The sequence below is a fragment of the Mustelus asterias genome, chromosome 25 (assembly GCF_964213995.1).
Source record: "Mustelus asterias chromosome 25, sMusAst1.hap1.1, whole genome shotgun sequence".
In the NCBI taxonomy this organism is placed as follows: domain Eukaryota; kingdom Metazoa; phylum Chordata; class Chondrichthyes; order Carcharhiniformes; family Triakidae; genus Mustelus; species Mustelus asterias.
The window spans coordinates 36,298,791-36,320,392 of record NC_135825.1 but is presented as its reverse complement, the minus strand read 5'-3'; the positions used below and the strand labels follow the sequence as shown (position 1 = coordinate 36,320,392).

Below are 21,602 nucleotides of genomic sequence, written 5' to 3'. Positions count from 1 at the left end.
AAGCATGAGAACTGGATACTGGATGAGATGCATCCAAGAATGCTAAGGGAGGTGAGAGCGGGAATTGTGCAGGCTCTGGCCATTTGGGCGGCACGGTAGCACAGTGGTTAGCACTGCTGCTTCACAGCTCCAGGGTCCCAGGTTCGATTCCTGGCTCGGATCACTGTCTGTGTGGAGTTTGCACATTTTCCTCGTGTCTGCGTGGGTTTTCTCCGGGTGCTCCGGTTTCCTCCCACAGTCCAAAGATGTGCGGGTTAGGTTGATTGGCCAGGTTAAAAAAAATTGCCCCTTAGAGTCCTCAGATGCATAGGTTAGTGGGATTAGCGGGTAAATATGTGGGGGTAGGGCCTGGGTGGGATTGTGGTCGGTGCAGACTCGATGGGCCGAATGGCCTCCTTCTGCACTGTAGGGTTTCTATGATTTCTATGATAAGTTTCCAATTTTCCTGAGACTTAGGCCTAGTGCAGAGGACTAGAGAATTGCAAGTAGAATCATAGAATCCCTCCAGTGCAGAAGGAAGCCATTCAACCTAACAACCCTGCAACAATCCCACCCAGGCCCTGTCCCCGTAACCCCACATATTTACCCCACCAATCACCCTGACACTAAGTGGCAATTTATCATGGCCAATCTACCTAACCCACACACCTTTGGACTGTGGGAGGAAACTGGAACACCCGGAGAAACCCACGCAGACAGAGGGAGAACATGCAAGCTCCACACAGACAAAAATGTGACAACCATGTTCAAAAAAGGATGTGAAGATAAGTGCAGCAACTAAAGGCCAATCAATTTAACTCGAATGGTGGGGAAGATTTGGAGCGGCACAGTGGTTAGCACTGCTGCCTCACAGTGCCAGGCGCCCATGTTTCGGGTCACTGTCTGTGTGGAGTTTGCACATTCTCCCCGTGTCTGTGTGGGTTTCCTCCGAGTGCTCCGGTTTCCTCCCACAGTCCAAAGATGTGTGGGTTAGGTTGATTTGGCCATGGAGAGAGGTTTGTCATGGAGCTCCTCAGGGGTCAGCGTTCGAACCCTTTCACTTCCTGATTGATAGTAATGAGCTAGCCCTTGGCATATAGGGGGCAATTTTAAAATTTGTGGATGCTATAAAACATGGAAGTTTGTGAACTGTGGGAATAGTGTAGAACTTAAAAAGGACATAGACAACTTGGTGGAATGAGTGGGCAAGTAGCAGAGAAAATTCAACACAGTGAAGTGCGCCGAATTGATTCATTTTCAAAGAATCACTACAGTACAGAAGGAGGCCATTCAGCCCATCGAGTCTGTACTGACCACAATCCCACCCAAGCCCTATTCCCATAATCCGCATTTACCGTGTTAAGCCCCCTGATACTAGTGTCAACTTAGCATAACCAATCAACCTAACCCCCACATCTTTTGACTATTGGAGGAAACCAGAGCATGCAGACACGGGGAGAATCCACAAACTCCACACAGACAGTGACCCAAGGCTGGGGTTGAACCTGGGTCCCTGGCACTGTGAGGCAGCAGTGCTAACCACTGTGCCACCATACCACGCCACAGTTGGAAGAATAAGGAAAGACAATATAACATGTAGGTTACAATTCCAAAGTTGGTGGAGGAGCCGAGGAACCTGGGCGCATGTATGTATAAATCAGTGAGGTTGGCAAGACAGCTTGGCAGAGCAGCCAATAAAGTATACAGCATCTAAAGATTTATTAATAGGGGAATAGAGCACATAATTGAAGTTAAACTTGTGTAAAACACTGAATCAGTCTCAGCTGGAGTATTGCATCCAATTCTTTTGGAAAGAATGCAGAAAAGATTCACAAGAATGGTTCCACATTTGAGGAATTTTAGTTTCATGAATAGATTGGAGAAGCCGCCTTGTAGAAGAAGAGCCAAAGGACCTGTTTCCACACTGTAAACCTCAATGACTCTATGTCTCTAAGAGAAGGTTGAGAAAGATTTGACATAGAAAATCATAAGGGATCTGGACAGGATAGTTTGGGGGAAACTGTTCCATTGGTGGAAGGATCGAAGACGTGAAGAGACAGGTTTAAGATAATTGTTAAAAGAAGCAATGGAGACATGAGGAGAAACTTTTTCACACAGCAAATAGTTAGGACCTGGAATGCACAGCCTGAAAGTGTAGTGGAGGCAGGTTCAATCGAGGCATTCAACAGGGAATTCAACTGTAATCTGCAAAAGGAAGAATGAGCAGGGCTACGGGAAATGGCAGTGGCTAAATTGCTCCTTCAGGGAGCTGGTTCAGACAGGTCAGGCTATTGGTCTCTTTTATTGCTGTAACAATTCTGTGAGTCTGTGCACATGTCTATTCAAGCCAACTTGTTACCATAGTAACGGTCCTTCCTGCATGTACAAAATATTTCAGTTCCTTGTTGATAGCAATCTTTCATTTTGAGAAATATGCAAGGTCAAAGAAAAGACTAATAGGGAAATTGAGAAATAAATGTGATTATTTACCTAGAACTTGTCTCCTCCGTTAATGCTTTGATGGAAAATCATAGAATCCCTACAGTGCAGAAGAAGGCCATTTGGCCCATCCAGTCTGCACCAACTCTCCGACAGAGCATCTTACCTGTAATCCCACATATTAATTCCCCTTACCTATACATCTTGGATACCAAGGGGCAATGTACCATGGCCATTCTACTTGACCTGCATATCTTTGGATGGAAGCCACCAGAAAGACACTTAAAAGAAAAGTGAGGTGAATCATCACAGAACCATAGAATTTTGTTGCAGAGAAGAAGGATATTTGTGTCAGCTCCCTTGAAGAGCAATCACATTTCTCACACCTCATGCTTTTCTCCACAGACAGTGGGATCCTGTACTGGTGATGAAAGTCTCAATCTTTGGCTGGAGAACTGATGGGATACCACATTGGGGAAGGCCCACCAGATTTTTAAATCCATCAGGCACTGAAGTAGCCAGCATCGGGCCTTCTCCAGGATTTAGGTGTTTGGCAGAGATCCCTCCCCCTGAGAGCTTGAGACCAATCAGAGAGCAGCAGCTCTCCGTTGCTGTCAGTGCAACCACTCCTGCTGCCGGTATTGCGCTCACCAGATGGTCAGGATCGCCTGATGGGCCCTTGGCCAAAGTTGAAGGAGAGCAAGATTAGTTCGCAAGATGGAGGTTGCGGTTTAGGGGGTCAAGGCTAGAGGGGTGGCAAGAAAAGAATGAACAGCAGTGCGGTTCTCGGAGGGCCCACCCTTCCAATGCCATCAGGCCATTAAGTCATTAGGCACTGAATGTCTTTGAACAATGAGCATCCCTCCACCCCCCCTCACCCACTTTCCCCCACCATCCATCACCACCCCTTCCCCACCCCCGCTACAGACACTCATAAGAAAATTCAATGCGTTTGAATACCAGCAGCATTGAAATGAGGCCCTTAAGTGGCATTAACTGCTCACTTAAGTGCCCTAATCGCCAGCCATGAGCCTTCCTGCCCCACACAAACTTGGTTAGAGGTGGAAACAGGGCTGCCTCTCCAGTCCCCATCTGCCCCAAATTCCACTGCTTGTTAGTCCCTCACTGACCTCTTTTCATCAGCCCCCATGTATTACTTGTACTAGGCAAGCTCCTGGCCTAGGTTGGGCCTGGCACCAGGAGTTCATCAAACAGTTGGGAAGGGAGGTTGCAGCAAATATGCGCACCACCAATAACCCGGAAGAGCTGAGAATATCATTAAAGAGGTCATAGTTTCAGACTTTATGAATGATGCGAAGGCTTCAAATTTACATTTGGCTTTTCAATGTCTGTATTGGAGCACAGAGGTGGGGTGGGTAGTTGCTGGTGAATAGCAACTTGCAATCATAGAATTCCCTGCAGTGCAGAAGGAGGCCATTTGGCCTATTGAGTCTGCATCAACTCTCCGACACAGCATCTCGCTCAGGCCCAGGCCCAGGACCAGCCCCATTCATGTAACCCCAAGAATTCACCCCGCCAATCCCCCTAAGCTACACATCTTTGGACACTAACGCCGGAATTCTACTGCCCCGCCTGCCATGGGAATCGGAGTGGGCAAGGGGCGGACAATGGGTAGTTCCGTTGACCCCAGGCAGGATTTTCCCATCTCGGGTCGAGCAAGGCCGTAAAATCCCACCCAATGGGGCAATTTAGCATGGCCAATCCACCTAACCTGCACATGCTTGGACAGTGGAAGGAAACCGGAGCATGGGTTTAAAACCGATGCAAAGGACATGAAAACTTTACACAGACCGACACCTAAGGCAGGAATCGAACCTGGGTCCCTGGCACTGTGAGGCAGCAATGCTAACCACCGTGCTACCGTGCTGCTGACATTAGTAAAGGAGAGGTTTGTGTGTAGTAGGTACTGTTTTGGCTGACAACACTGGCAGTGCTCTTTCAGGCAGTTTGAAAAGAGATGAATGAGCTGACCTTACTTACAATCACCAGTCATTTACTTGATGCATGTACAGTTACAATAATGGTTGTGGCCAGTTCAACCATAATGCCTACTGATCTCCCCAGTTTGCCTACTTTCACCTTGAACAGAAAATCCATGAAATACTCTGGGATGCTTTAAAACCAACCTCCATATTTCACTTTAATTTGTGTTACTAACCAACTTGCACTCTTGTTGCTCCCTGAGCCTCTATGAAAGATGTATTTAAGGACTCCTTTGCGTGACCATTTTTCTTTAAGACTTTACTTTTCTGAAGTCTTGTAGATGCTTAACAAACAACTTTCTGATGAACTTGTGAACAATATGGACTTACCTTGCATTAAGTTGATCTTTCTCTACACCCAAGCTATGACTGTAACATTACATTTTGCACTCTCTCGTTTCCTTCTCTATTATGTCATGTTTTGTCTGTATAGCACTCAAGAAACGATACTTTTCACTGCATGTTAATACATGTGACAGTAATAAATCAAATCAAATATTCAGCCACTTTTGATTCACCATAAGAATTACTGTCTACCAAATAAAGAAACCTCCAAATACATTTTGGAAAACAAATAACAAATTTCAAAAAGAATCAGAAAAACAGTCAAAATGAATAAAAGCCAGTGCTGAAAAAAATCCCTGAAAAATTAAAATTTTGAACAGTTGCAACAAGCAACACCCGATACCTTTAAGAGCTGCATCGCGCATTTAAGTTTCCTTCGAATCACCCGAGGTGGGTGAATTGAGTGTCCAGTGCAGCCCTACTGATTTTTTTTATATTCATGGGATGTGAGCATCGCTGGCTGGGGCAGCATTTACTGCCCATTCCTGAGGGCAGTTAAGAGTCAACCACATTATTGTGGGTCTGGAGTACATGTAGGTCAGACCAGGTAAGGACAGCAGATTTGCTTCCTTAAACAACATTAGTGAACCATATAGGTTTTTATGACAATCAGCAGTGGTTTCATGGTCATCATTAGACTTTTAATTACAGATTTTTTATTGAATTCAAATTTGCCCACCTGCCATGGTGGGATTTGGACCCTGGTCCCCAGAGCATTACCCTGGGTCTCTGGACTATTGGTCCAGTGACAATACCACGATGCCACTGCCTTGACTAAATTATCTGAAATCTTCCTGTGCTTCAATTAAATGTAGGTTTTGCGTGCCAGACTGGCTTAAATAGCTGCCATGCACAATGGTCAGAGACTTGCTGAAATTTCCTGTCTTCAACTAAAATCGGACTCTTCAATGCAGTACTGGGGGGAGTGCTGCACTGTCATTGCAGCTGCCTTGCAGATGAGGTGTAGAAACAAGGCCCAATCTGCTTCCAAGGTGGACTTAAAAGATCTCATGACACTGTTTTGAGGAAGAGCAGAGGAGTTATTGCCGGTGTCCTGGCCAGTAAGTACCCCTCAAGAAACATCATAAAAACAAGCGATTTGATCATTATTGCATGCCTTTTTGTGCAGGCTTGCTGTGCATAAATTGCCTGCCACTTTTCCCACATTAAAACAGGGACTAGACTTTAAAAGTACTTCATTAGCTGAAAAGTGCTTTGGGATATTCTGATGATGTGGAAGATGCTATATGAATGCAGGTCCTTCTTTTACACATCACTCTGGAATTCCTAACCATAGCAACTAAAGATTTTCCTCCCATGTCCCTTCTATCTCTCTCATATATATTGTGTGTGTATAGATGTACCGTAGATATCGGTGTTTAAGTCAACCTTTGAAGCACTGAAAAATCTCTCCAAAATCTGAGGCCGAATTACATGCACGCTGAGTAGAAAAGCAAACCACTGGTGTGAGTGTGGATAGTCGCCATTTTAAAATGTCAAAAAAAAACATAATACCAGAAATTCAGATCAAATTAATGTGATACAGTTTATTAAATAAATGAACTGTATCAGGATACATTTATCCACAAACAAAGCATTTTAAAACTTATTAGATTTGATGTCTTCAGCATCCGATGAGTGGGACGTGTCTTAAACTGTCCTGCATCTTTGCAATGCAACCTGCATTGATTATATGGTCTCTTATGTCCACTTATATCAGAAAGTAATACATGCGGTGTGAAGAATTGAGGCATTTCTCTCCATGGCAGTATGAAGAGGTGCCTCAGATTCCAGCTGGCCTTCGAGCCTCAGAATTATTAACATACTGTCGGGAAGCTTTCTGGCTTCTCAGGCCAGAGTGGAGTTGAGTTCAGCAGTGGAACCCGTAATGTAAAGTAATAATATCAACCAGCCTGGCCATGTTTTTCAACCACCATTCCAGGCTGTGCCATTGATTGCTTTGCAATGAATTGCTCAGTATTTCCCCATGCATCAAAACTATTCAGCAAATCACTGCTGATCCTCTGTCATGAAGGCAGCAGTGAATGTCAAGAGCCAATATGCTTTCCCACAGCATTACTGTGGGACAAACATTGGAAAATACACTCACTGACTTATTTCACTTATCTACATTTCTTTATAAAATCATCCCAAGCCTTGTCTTTAAAAAGCAGCAGGGAGCAAGCAAACCTAAGGATGGAGTTTTTCAGTCCCACTGGTTCCTGGGATCATCCAGTCCCACTGAAAGTCAGAGGACTTTTGGTTTGGCTGCCGAATCTCCTGCGGCTGGTCCTGCCACAATGGGGCTGGAAAACTGGGGCCTAAGAAAAATCCGAATCTCACAAAACAAAATTCAAAAAAGAACCATCAGACAATCCTCGTTTACTACATTGAGAATCATTTTCCCAGATTTCCATCAGAAAGAGTTGCACCAATTGTGGAATTGTCGAAATCAAGTGAATTTTGGTGCATGTCACTACAAGTTTAGACACAAGGGAACCTCACAGATTTTTTGATGAGTTTCAGTTGCTTTGTGCGCTGTTTTCATGGCTTCACCAATTATATCGGGGTAGATTTTTCATTTTCACTGCCTGGGAGATAATCTTGCTCAAGGGATCACTTTACCCTTCAGGGAATCGACACGATTTTTATTCCACAGATTTCCACAGAAAGAATATCAGGTAGGTTCCAAAAAAGAAGGGTGATCTGCTCCACTAGGTATGGGGGTGAAAGTTGACAATCCCATTCTCGCTGATTGAGTTAGCACATGGTCCTACCAGCTCCACGACCAATGAGAAAATTTGAACCAAACTGCTCCTTTTATAAGCACCTTGCCTTCAAGGAGCTGTGGACAGAATAAACACAGAAATTGTGTTGGTTTAAAAGTGGACACGTTTCCAGGTCCGGTTGAATTGTGCCCCAGGCTGCTGTCGGAGGCATGGGAGGAGGTTGCAGGGGTTCTGGCCCAAATGTTTAATTCCTCTCTGGTGCCAGAGAACTGGAGAACAGCTAATGTGGTTCTGCTATTTAAGAAGGGTTCTAGAGATAACTACAGACCAGTGAGCCACTCATCAATGGTAGGGAAACTATTGGAGAAAATTCTGAAGACGAGCATCTATCTCCACTTAGCGAGGCAAGGTTTAACCAGAAATAGTCAGCATGGCTTTGTTGGAGTGAGGTTATGCCTAACAAATTTGATTAAATTCTTTGAGGAGGTGACTACATGTGTAGGTAAGAGTCGTGCAGTCGATGTCGTTTATATGGATTTCAGCAAAGCCTTTGAGAAGGTTCCCACAAGGGAGACTTATCAAGAATGTAAATGCACACGGAATACAGGATACTTTGATAAAGTGGATTCAAAATTGGCTAGGTTGTAAGAGACAGAGGGTGATGACAGAAGGCTGCTTTAGTCACTGGAAGCCAGTGGCCAGTGGCGTATCACAAGGATCTGTGCTGGTTCATTGATATAAATGACAGTGATGACTATATGGGGGGTAAGATTAGTAAGTTTGCGGATGACATATAGATTGGCTGGGTGGTTAACAGTGAGGTTGAGTGTCTTGGGCTACAAGAAGATATAGACAGGATGGCCAAATGAGCAGATAAGTAGCAGATGGAATTTAACCCTGAAAAGTGTGAGATGATACACTTTGGAAGGACTAATTTGACAAGGAAGTATTCAATGATTGGCATGGCACTAGGAAGTTCTGTGGAACAAAGGGACATTAGCTTATTTGTCCATAGATCTCTGAAGATGGAAAGTCATATTTGTAAGGTGGTGAAAAAGGTATATGTGATACTTGTCTTCATCAATCAAGGCATAGATTACAAATGCAGCAAAGTCATGTTGGAGTTGTATAGAACTTCGTTGAGGCCACAGCTAGAGCACTGTGTGCAGTTCTGGTCGTCACATTATCGGAAGGATGTGATTGCATTGGAGGGGGTGCAGAGGAGATCTACCAGGATACAGCCTGGGATGGGACATTTAAGTTTTGATAGGCCTGAGTTATTTACATTGGAGCAGAGAAGACTGCGGGGGCAACCTGATCGAGGTGTACAAGATTATGAGAGAAATGGACAGAGTGAATAAGGAGCAGCTGTTCGCCTTAGTTGAAGGGTCAATCACAAGGGGGTCAAGTTCAAGGTGAGGGCCAGGGGGTTTGGGAGGATATGAGGAAAAACTTTTTTACCCAGAGGGTGGTGATGGTCTGAATTGTGCTGCCTGGGAGGGTCATGGAGGTGGGTTGCCTCACATTCTTTAAAAAGTACCTGGATGAACACTTGGCATGTCATAACATTCAAGGCTATGGGCCAAGTGCAATAAATAGGATTAAGTGGGAGTTCAGGTGTTTCAGCTGCTGACTTGATGGCCCGAAGGGCCTCTTCTGTGCTGTATGATTCTGTGATTTTAAATTGGCAATCTTACAAAAGTCCATAATGACAGTGAGAGAGAAGGAAATTGAGATTTCCAATAATTTCCCTGAACTTGACACCTTGGAACTTGCAAAGTCCACACATCAGAAACGCAGATGTTATTTAAAAGTTTCCCTGGAGCTACAAATCAGCAAATTGTGATGACTAGAAATACAGGCACCTCGGTCAATGTTATTCATTCACAAGCAATGGAAAGTCACACATCACTGACACTGAGTGCAGACAGGATGACTGAATCTGAGTGAGAGAATACAAAATAGAAGAGAGTGGTGCAACCTAGAACAAATGTTTTACCTGTGAATGCATTTTCTTTGATCAGCTATACATCAGTTCATCGGGAACTTATTCAGCTAATGAAGAGAGCCAGAACCCTATCAATGCGAATGTTCAGAGTGTCACTGCTTTTATACTGTGCCTGAGCATGGGAAGAAATGAGCCTTTATTCTGCCTTTTCAGCTATCTCAGGCACTATCAGTCACCTTTTCTAAAGTCAAAATGAGTCGGTTTCATTAACAGATTGCTTGGGCAGGAGAACACGAATCATGCAGCAGGTGTCTGTTCTCTTAAATAGCAAACTTTCTGAACCACCCTGGGGTTAATTAACCGCTAGCATGGGCTCCAAGGCAACATGTATGGTGTGCAATAGGGCATCTCCCAGTACAGGAAACTGTTCTGTTCCATAAATATACGAGTGACCACTGATAGAAATTGTAAGGGCCTATTTCATCTTCTGCTGAAAGAACTCCTAGCCATCTATGAACTAAATTGATTTCTCCAACTGTACATATTGTTTCAGTAAGAAGTCTCACAACACCAGGTTAAAGTCCAACAGGTTTATTTGGTAGCACAAGCCACTAGCTTTCGGAGCGCTGCGCCTTCATCAGGTCCTTTACTCACCTGATGAAGGAGCAGCGCTCCGAAAGCTAGTGGCTTGTGCTACCAAATAAACCCGTTGAACTTTAACCTGGTGTTGTGAGACTTCTTACTGTGTTTACCCCAGTCCAACGCCGGCACCTCCACATCATATTATTTCAAGCAGGCTATCAGTTCACCCCACCTTTGATATCTATCTGTGACCTAATCCATCTGTGTTCAATGTTGGTGCCTTGTACAGGCTTCTCACACTTCCAAATATCAAAAATGTAAAAAGGAAAGCAACAATTTTCTGACCTTGTGAAACAGTTAGTGAGTGACAAGCTCTTGACAGTCTTAGTGATATTTTCCACCTTTAATTGATCTCAGAATTCATCCATTACCTGAAAGCCTCTCTATAGGTTAGATCCAGCTCAATATATTTCCCCTCCATTATTCCAGCAAAAACACCATTTATACCCATTGTTCCAGTGTTATCATCGCTCTACTGTGAGGTTATTACCAGGCAAGTGGAAATTCATCCGATTGTATTAAACAGTATAAAACAGCATACACTGCAAATTACCTTGAGCAACATCACAGAACTTCTGGTGTGAATCAAAGGGAGCCTGCCACACTTGAAATGTCTCAGTTGGCATATAATGTTGATATATTATAACTGCATCTTTAAAGGAAATATTCAACAAGAGAAAGAAAATTAGTTAGTTTCTATTGATTTTTTATGATTTACCTTTCTTCATGGAGTGATGCCCTTCAATTCAGAGAAACTTTCAACATCAGCATTTGAATATCTAGCCTTGTATGTCCTTGCTTAAAGTTGTTGATGCGTTGCTGAAAAGTGCAGCATTAATCATAGAATCATTGAATCTCTATAGTACAGAAGGCCATTTGGCCCATCGAGTCTTTACCGACCACAATCCCACCCAGGCCCTATTCCCACAACCCCATGCATTTACACTGCCAATCCTCCTGACACTAGGGTCAATTAAGTGAAACAACTTTAAGTAATGAGATTTTCTCGTTACAGTCAATGTAAAGGTAGTAGTTAGCTTCTGTAGGACCTCAAAGTCAAAGTTTATTTATTAGTCACAAGTAAGGCTTACATTAACACTGCAATGAAGTTACTGTGAAATTCTCCTCGTCGTCACACCCCGAGTCAATACACCTAATCAGCACATCTTTCAGACTGTGGGAGGAAACCAGAGCACCCGGATGAAACCCACGCAGACATGGGGAGAATGTGCAAACTCCACACAGACAGTGACCCAAGCCGGGAATCAAACCCGGATCCCTGGCGCTGTGAGGCAGCAGTGCTAGCCACTGTGCTACTGTGCCACTCTTTCCTGCCAGAATAAAAAAAATTAAAATGTTATAACCTGTGAGTTGAAATTTAGAGTCATTGAGTCATAGAAGTTTACAACATGGAAACAGGCCCTTCGGCCCAACTTGTCCATGCCGTCCTTTTTTTTTTAAACCCCGAAGCTAGTCCCAATTGCCCACATTTGGCCCATATCCCTCTCTACCCATCTTACGCATGTAACTGTCTAAATGCTTTTTAAAAGACAAAATTGTACCCGCCTCTACTACTACCTCTGGCAGCTTGTTCCAGACACTCACCACCCCCTGTGTGAAAAATTTGCCCCTCTGGACACTTTTGTATCTCTCCCCTCTCACCTTAAACCTATGCCCTCTAGTTTTAGACTCCCCTACTTTTTGGGAAAAGATATTGACTATCTAATTGATCTATGCCCCTCATTATTTTATAGACCTCTATAAGTTCACCCCTCAGCCTTCTATGCTCCAGAGAAAAAAGTCACAGTCTATCCAGTCTCTCCTTATAACCTAAACCACCAAGTCCCGGTAGCATCCTACTAAATCTTTCCTGCACTCTTTCCAGTTTAATAATATCCTTTCTATAATAGGGTGATCAGAATTGTACACAGTATTCCAAGTGTGGCCTTACCAGTGTCTTGTACAACTTCAATAAGATGTCCCAACTCCTGTATTCAATGTTCTGACCGATGAAACCAAGCATGCTGAATGCCTTCTTCACCACTCTGTCCATCTGTGACTCCACTTTCAAGAAGCTATGAACCTGTATCCCTAGATCTCTTTGCTCTGTAACTCTCCCCAATGCCCTATCATTAACTGAGTAAATCCTGCCCTGGTTCGATTGACCAAAATGCATCACCTTGCAATTATCTAAATTAAACTCCATCTGCCATTCGTCAGTCCACTGGCCCAATTGATCAAGATCCCGTTGCAATCGGAGAAAACCTTCTTCACTGTCCACTATGCCACCAATCTTGGTGTCACCTGCAAACTTACTAACCATGCCCCCTATATTCTCATCCAAATCATTAATATAAATGATAAATAATAGTGGACCCAGCACCAATCCCTGAGGCACACCGCTGGTCATAGGTCTCCAATTGGAAAAACAACCCTCTACAACCACCCTCTGGCTTGTCATCAAGCCAATGTTGTATCCATTTAGCTACCTCACCTTGGATCCCATGAGATTTAACCTTATGCAACAACCTACCATGCAGTACCTTGTCAATGTCCATTTGTTTCAATTGTTCATGGGAAGTGAGCGTCGCCGGCTGGGCATTTAAGAGTCAACCACACTGCTGTGGATCTAGAGTTACATGTAGGCCAGACCAGGTAAGAATGACAGATTTCCTTCCCTAAAGGACATTATAAAAACCAGATGGGTTTTTATGACAATCAACAATGCTTTTATGACCATCATTAGACTTTTAATTCCAGATTCTTTTTTATTAAATTCAAATTCCACCATCAGCTGTGGTGGGATTTGAACCCAGGTCCCCAGAGAATTACCCTGGGTTTTTGGTTATTTGTCCAGAGACAATGTCAGGACACCACTGCCTCCCCTTCACATTCCTACATTCTTACTTTTGTAACTGAAATAACTTTTAAAATATAATAAGTTTAAAAATATAAAAGAAATATGCTCTTTCTACTTGGCTCCTTCCCCACAGGCCAATCCTCTCCTGCTCTGTGCCTGCCTACTGCAGGCCAACTTTCTCTTGCCAACTATCTCGCCTCTTCCCTGCCTGGCTCTCCCACTCACCACTCTCTGCCTGACCCACCCATCACTGATTATCTGTCTGACTCTCCCACTCACTGCACAGGTTCAGGAGAGGAGCAGTGAGAGGAAAGAAGTGAGCAAGGGAGCAAGAGAAGTTGTTAGTGGTAGCGTTTTCCCATGTCTGATCCTTGCGGAACACCATTTTCTACTCTCCTCCAATATGAATAACTATCCATTCACCCCCTATTCCCTGCTTTCTTTTCTTTTGGCCAATTTCCTATCCATTCAGCTTTTTGACCTCAAGTTCCACATGCCTTAATTTGATTGCTTTTGAAAACGCTAGTAACTAGGAAATAAAAATAGAAAGTGCTGGATAAACTCAGCAGGTCTGACAGCATCTCTGGAGAGAGAAACAGAGTTAACTGCCAGAATTTTACCATCTCGCCCGCCCAAGGCTTGTGAGATCCTGCCTGAGTCCAACGGAGAATGCCATTCTGTGAGCCTTGCCCGCCCCAGAATTGGGGCGGGCAAGGTGGTAAAATTCTGGCTAATGTTTCAAGACACTTCAAGAGTCATATGGACTTGAAACGTTAATTCACTTTTTCTCTCCACAGTTGCTGCCAGACCTGCTGAGTTTAGCCAGCATTTTCCATTTTTAATTCAGATTTCCAGCATCCGCGGTATTTTGCTTTTATTTAAGTAAAATACTTAAGGAGGTGTCTGTTTTGACCAATTCTCCAATGGGAGTGCTTGAATAAAGGAAAAGGACAGATTGTTAGTTCTGCAGACCACAATTACACTTCAGCAGCACCATATTAGAAATTAGTTAATGGGAACATTAAAAGGTTAGTATGAAACATCCCACTTAGTACTATTGCTTTTCCTGTCTCAGACCACATTTATTGTCAATAGTGAGGTACTCCTTGGGAGAGCAAACTTGCACACGTTATTCTCAAGCGCCTACTCTTTATGCTTTCCTGTATTGATTCAAAACTAGAATATAAATAAACACCTTTGTAGCACTGATCACATTGATTTATAAGGTATCATTTTCCTATTGAACTTCAGGGGTTTGTAGAATTATGTTAAGATGATAGAGATTCTATCTTATCTGAAATAGGAATAACATTTAAAGGAAAATGGGCTTTCATTTAATCTGTTGAATACTACTAGGATGGCGCGGTGGCACAGTGGTTAACACTGCTGCGTCACAATGCTAGGAACCCAGGTTCGATTCCTGGCTTGAGTCACTGTCTGTGTGGGGTCTGCACCTTCTCCCTGTGTCTGTGTGGGTTTCCTCCGGGTGCTTCAGTTTCCTCCCACAATCCAAAAGGCATGCTGGTTAGGTTAATTGGCCATGCTAAATTCTCCCTCAGTGTACCTGAACAGGTGCCAGAATGTGGTGACTAGTGGATTTTCATAGTAACTTCATTGTGGTGTTAATGTAAGCCTACTTTTGACATTAATAAATAAACTTTTTTAAATAACTTGCGCAATTATTTTGCTGTTGATTATTTTCAAATGCACAAAAATATATAAATTCTAGTTGTCCATCCATGTATTTCTCCTTTTTAAGTTCAAAATTAAGTATAGCAGTTAAAGGGTTAAGCTTGTCCATGTTAAGCCACAAGACTTTAGCCATAGTTTGCATTCCCAGATGACCTAATCAGATTGACAAAATAAAAAATGAATTAATTAGATTATTTTGAAAAAGCTATGAAATGATAACAGGACAAAGCAATGAGGAAGTTAGGCAGCACATTCCTCTCGGCTGGGGGGGAAATGATCAGAATTCCTCTTCTTGAACCAGAACAGACCAAGGATGGAATTTTGTGACCTCATCGTGCCTGTTTTGCGGCAGGAAAATGTCGTAAAATTGGGCGTTATGCAACTAGCAGGAATGGCGCCCATTTTTGCTCCCGTTCCCGTTTTACTCAGAAAAGAAAATCGGCATGATTGGGAGCCCGCCCAAAATGGGCGGAACGTCAATTTGCATTTTTCTTTGCATTCATCACAATGCCATTCGCGAGCTTCACTCCCTATCGTCCCAGCTCCTCCCACAGTCTGAAAGATGTGCTGATTAGGTGTATTGACTCGGAGTGTGACGACTAGGAGAATTTCACAGTAACTTCATTGCAGGGTTAATGTAAGCCTACTTGTGACAATAATAAATACATTTTAAAACTTTTATTCCTGTCCTTAAATCAAAATGTCTTCTCCTCCACCTGGGGATCAGTATAAATTGAACCCAAACTGGTGAATGTCAGGCAAATCTCTTGTCACATCTGTGGAAATGTCGCAGTGTAATCCGTAAATAATATCTAATACCAGAATAAGGAAGTCTTTATAGGGAAGAAAGTGGTGAGTTTAAATATTGATTGTGCTATTCTAGAATGATTGGAGTATGTTCCGGTGAAATAAGCTTTGAATGGTATTTCTGCTTAAGAGCCCATGTCACCATCTTTAATGTTGACTAAATGAAGGGACTAAAGTTTTGTTCCTGTGTGGACCATTGTTTCTATGCCATATGCAGTAGAGGGGCAGAAAAATAGGCTCACTGCTTTAACTTACTACAATTGATCCTGAAGCTACTGTGAGAAAGGTTAAGGTTAGGTTGATTGGCCATGCTAAATTGATCCTAGTGTCAGGGGGATTAGTAGGGTAAATAGGGTCTGGGTGGGATTGTGGTCAATGCAGACTCAATGGACCGAATGGCCTCTTTCTGCACTGTAGGAATTCTATAAAAGGCAAGACTGGGATATTTCTTAATAACAAAGTTTAAATTGAATAACAGAAAATGCTGGGAATTCTCAGCAGATCTGACAGCATCTATGGGGAGAGAATAGAGTCAACCCCCACAGATGCTGTCAGACCTGCTGAGATTTTCCAGCATTTTCTGTTTTTGTTTCAGATTCCAGCATCCGCAGTATTTTGCTTCTATATAAATTGAATAAACTGGTTATTGCATCTTTCCCAGTCTCGCAAAGCAGAGATCAATGGAGGATGATGAGGAATTTGAGAAAGCTCGTCGACGCCGGAACCGAGTGAGTAATTCAGCGCCAGACAATGAAGATATTGCTGAAGCACAACATACATCTGAAAACAGGTACAAATATTATAATTAGCCAACCTTGTAAAGGACACATATGAATTGATTTCATTTGGTTGTCAATATTGTGGAATTTAAGAAGTAAAAAACAGTTGTAATAGAGGATTTCATAATGAGTTGAGTAGATATGCACCTTTGCAGCCACAACTGACAATCCTAAATAGCATGATATCTCGTAACCATCAGAGTAAGGAGTGTAGGAGAGTGGGTGAGAAAAGCTTTGGAGATGGAAGGGTATCAGCCAGAAACCATGGTTAATGTTGGAACAAATAACATTGGAAGGAATAAAATTGGAGTTCTCCAAACAAAATACCGACAGTTAGTAGAGAAATTAGGGAACACAGTGTTGAGGATCTTCACTGAATTGCAACAATTCTTAAAACTCTTAACAGCTAGTTAGAAATTGTGTGACCTAATTCCAGGTTTCCTGTCCCCATTCCTGACACACCCATTTTTCACTGGTGTGGGACAAGGGGACAGATGGTACTGGCATCCCCAACCTGGCTGGTTCCATTACAGGGATAGGCATCTCCTAGCCACCTGCAATTTTCATGGAGGCCGATAAGTTTCTGGTTGACACGTGGTTCATGGTCCCTCGGAGAACTCATGATCCACAGTTCGACTCAGGGAACTTTTGAAAGGCAAGTTCAAAAGGCCTTGCCGTTCCATGTACCCATGTCCCCTTCATGCCACACCCCCCTTCATGGACACTCATATACTGCATGTAACTATAGCCCCCATGCCAACTCATGCTCCCACACACATTCCATGGATCTTCACACAATCCCTTCCACCTTGTGCCAATTTGTAACCCTTCCATGCCCATTCACCCAGTGCGTACTACCTACAGAACTGATGAACCATTTTGTAACAATAGTCTTTTGGAAGGTTCAGAATAAAATAACTTTCACAAGCCTTCTTTTCAAAAAAGAGTGCTGATCCTACAACTCTAAAGAAATGCCAGTCAGACAAACTAGTAAAGTATTGTTGAAAAACGAGACATACTTTCAAACATTTTTAACTTGTACTCATCAGGACAGATGCAAGAATGGACAATTTCAAAGAGGGCAACAACTTGTGCTGCATGAGAAAAGGGTTCTGATTTGTTGCGAAGTTGACTTTGATGCCATGGAGAATGCACCACAGAACTCTTGTTCAATTCAGAAAATGCACAATGCCTGGATATGTTTCTTTTTCCCGCAGAGGACAGGTCCATGTCTATGAATAAATGTAGATTCTAGCCTCATTGTTAGCCTGATTGATGTTCAATTGTGGAATCATATCTAACATTAGACAAAGTCAGCCAATCAGGATCCCTTTCTCATGCAGCATAAATTGTTGCTCCCTTTGACATTTCACATCCTTGCACCTGTCCTGATGAATGCAAGACAAAAGACTTCAACAATGTGCCTCTTTTTTCAAATACTCAAATTCGTTACTCAAATTTGTTACTTCGAAGTGACCATTAAGGTATCAATAACAGAAGCTTCAAACACTTCACACCTCTTAATCTTGTGCAAATAAACATTGAGACATCGGCAAAAGAAATTTCACAAAAAAAACCATGATATTATAATCGCTTAAAGGCAGGGGAGTAGCACTAAGTGAATTGCTCCTTCAGAGGGACAGAAAAAGGAAGAGTAAAATCTAGGGGATTCCTGTCCCTGATCCATGTTTTCATTGCTTGATCAGACAGTCACCCCGGTTTTGCCTTGAAATGTTAAAGGGTCTAAAATTTCTTTCAAATTTTACAGAATTATGAATGAAATAAAAAGCACAATCATAGAGTCATAGAGGTTTACAGCATGGATCAGGCCTTTTGGCCTAACTTGTCCATGCCACCCTTTTTTAAAAACCACTAAACTAGTCCCAATTGCCTGCGTTTGGCCCATACCCCTCTCTACCCACCCTACCCATGTAATTGTCTAAATGCTTCTTAAAAAACAAGACTGTATTCATTAGAACATAAGAACATAAGAAATAGGAGCAGGAGTAGGCCATCTAGCCCCTCGAGCCTGCCCCGCCATTCAATAAGATCATGGCTGATCTGAAGTGGATCAGTTCCACTTACCCGCCTGATCCCTATAACCCCTAATTCCCTTACCGATCAGGAATCCATCTATCCGTGATTTAAACATATTCAACGAGGTAGCCTCCACCACTTCAGTGGGCAGAGAATTCCAGAGATTCACCACCCTCTGAGAGAAGAAGTTCCTCCTCAACTCTGTCCTAAACTGACCCCCCTTTATTTTGAGGCTGTGCCCTCTAGTTCTAGTTTCCTGTCTAAGTGGAAAGAATCTCTCCATCTCTATCCTATTCAGCCCCTTCATTATCTTATAGGTCTCTATAAGATCCCCCCCCTCAGCCTTCTAAATTCCACCTCTACTACTACCTCTGGTAGCTGGTTCCAGACACTCACCACTCTCTGCATGAAAAAACTGCCCCTCTGGACCCTTTTGTATCTCTCCCCTCTCACCTTAAACCTATGTCCTCTAGTTTTAAACTCCCCTAACTTTGGGAAAAGCTATTGACTATCTAACTGATCTATGCCCCTCATTATTTTATAGACCTCTAAAAGTATAGACCCCTTAAATCTCCTAAGCTCCAGGGAAAAGAGTCCCAGTTTATCCAGCCTCTTCTTATAACTCAAACCATCAAGTCCCAGAAGCATCCTAGTAAATCTTTTCTGCACTCTTATTAGTTTAATAATATCCTTTCTATAATAGGGTGACCAGAACTGTACACACAGTATTCCAAGTGTGGCCTTACCAATGTCTTGTACAACTTCAACAAGACATCCCAATTCCTGTATATAACATTCTGACCAACGAAACCAAGCATGCCGAATGCCTTCTTCACCACTCTGTCCACCTGTGACTCCACTTTCAAGGAGCTATGAACCTGTACCCCTAGACCTCTTTGTTCTATAACTCTCCCCAACACACTACCATTAACTAAATAAGTCTTGCCCTGGTTCGATCTACCAAAATGCATCACCTCACACTTATTTAAATTAAACTCCATCTGCTATTCATCAGCCCACTGGACCAATTGATCAAGATCCCATTACAATCCTAGATAACCTCTTCATAGTCCACTATGCCACCAATCTTGGTGTTATCTGCAAACTTAATTCTGCCTCCTAATTCTCTTCCAAATCATTAATATAAATGACAAATAACAGTGGACCCAGCACTGATCCCTGAGGCACAACACTGGTCATAGGCCTCCAGTTTGAAAAACAACCCTCTACAACCACCCTTTGTCTTCTGTCATCAAGCCAATTTTGTATCCATTTGGCTACCCCACCTTGGATCCCGTGAGATTTAACCTTATGCAACAAGCTACCATGCAGTACCTTGCCAAAGGCCTTGCTAAGATCCATGTAGATAACATCAACTGCACTGCCCTCATCTACCTTCTTGGTTATCCTTTCAAAAAACTCAAATCAAATTTGTGAGACATGATTTGTGAGACATGGTGTCATGGTATTGTCGCTGGACTGGTAATCCAGAGACCCAAAATAATGCTTGGGGACCCGGGTTCAAATGCCACCACAGCAGATGGTGAAATTTGAATTCAGTAAAATCTGGAATTAAACCACTGTCAATTTTCATAAAAACGCATCTGGTTCACTAATGTCCTTAAGGGAAGGAAATCTGTTGCCCTTACCTGATCTGGCCTACATGTGATTCCAGATCCACAGCAATGTGGTTGACTCTTAAAATGCCTTCAGGGATGGGTAATAAATGCCAGCCCAGCCACTGATGCCCCACTTCCCATGAACAAATTTTTTAAAACTTGAAATACTGTCAGGAGTAGGTGAAGCAAAGTTTGTGTTTAAATGGATCGCTGGGAATGGTGAAGGGATTGCATTGCACAGAAAGGCCCCTTGGATATTTCTAGGGCCCTGGACCCGAAGAGTTCTTCTCCGATTCCGATATGGACTGGCATATGGCATTATGGCCAGAATGTTATCACCGTTCACGCCAGCGGGATTTCCCCAAACCCGCTGCAGCGAACGGAGATTTGGCTGGGTGCCAGATTCTCCGACCTTGCTTCAGCAGGAGTGTGGCGTCTTCAGCCAGCAAGATCACACTCTATGAATTGAGCATAGAAAGGCAAGGAGGTTTGTGCCAGGGAGTGCATTGTGAAGTTAGATGTGACAGGACACTCAATCATATCAAAACCATTTTCTTGTACAATGTCAGAAATATGTGAAAGGTTTTAGAAGGTCCTCCCAGATTAGGAAGCATTTTTTAGGTATTGAATAAACTTGGGCTTGACAGCAAGCTAAGAGATATTTTTGGGTCTAACATCCTAACCCTAACCCTAATTGGATGATGGTGCTTCCTAAGTCTTCAGCCTTCAAATTTTTTGAGATTTATTTTATCTGCTTTATCACAAATTGATTTTTTAAAGCATTGATTTTTAGAAAACTTCTAACAATGGATATTTAAATCTTTTAAATAAAATTACATGACAGCAACTCACTTGAAACGTTTGGGTTGTTTGCTTTTGCTGTAACATCATTTGGTCAATTATTTTCACAGTTCAGTGTTTCGAGTGATAAGATGACCTCTCCCTGAACAAAGGCCAAAACAGAACCTCTTAAATACACTTCCTGTGTTAGTTCAATGGAAAAATGAAAACTTGGCTCAACTCCAAATTTATAATTAGTTGTAACAGATGTACACTTGAATCTGTCAAAACTTGGAGTTGGACTCGGTCATCCAAACACCCAGAGTCCTGGGCACTCCAGACTTATTCATCTGTAACAGTGTGGCGGTTTTTACCAAGGCTGCAGTTTGAACTCATTCTGCGATTATTAGATACAGTGAACAGTTTGCAGCCAGCAGCCTCAATGGGGGAGATGTTTCCATTACTGGAGAGACTAGAATCTGAGGGCACAGCCTCAGAGTGAAGGGACGATCCTTTAGAGCCGAGATGAGGAGGAATTTCTTCAGCCGGAGGGTGGTGAATCTATGGCCACAGAAGGAGGCCAGGTCATTGAGTGTATTTAAGACAGAGATAGATAGGGTGGTACAGTGGTTAGCACTGCTGCTTCAGCATCAGGACCAAGGTTCAATTGCTACTCTCTGTGTGGAGTTTGTACATTCTCCCCGTGTCTGCATGGGTTTCTTCCGGGTGCTCCAGTTTCCTCCCATACTCCAAAGATGTGCGGGTTAGATCGATTGGCCATGCTAAATTTCCTCTTAGTGTCAGCAGGGTAAATATGTGGAATTTTGGGATAGGCCTGGGTGGGATTGTTGTTGGTGCAGGCTCGATGGGCTGAATGGCCTCCTTCTGCACTGTAGGGATTCTATGATCTATCATTCTTTAGATTCTTGATTCTTAAAGGGAT

The 21,602-nt window shown here is 42.9% G+C and overlaps 1 protein-coding gene across 5 annotated transcripts in view; it reads left to right on the top strand.

The window, feature by feature from the left end:
- Positions 1-21,602, top strand: part of lad1 (ladinin) — a 142,947-nt gene that overhangs the window by 49,060 nt on the left and 72,285 nt on the right. For all 5 annotated transcript variants that reach the window (XM_078197960.1, XM_078197957.1, XM_078197959.1 and 2 more), the window contains one exon: positions 16,106-16,234. In XM_078197960.1, coding sequence (XP_078054086.1) covers positions 16,106-16,234 — 129 coding nt within the window. The remainder of the gene's footprint in view (positions 1-16,105; positions 16,235-21,602) is intronic.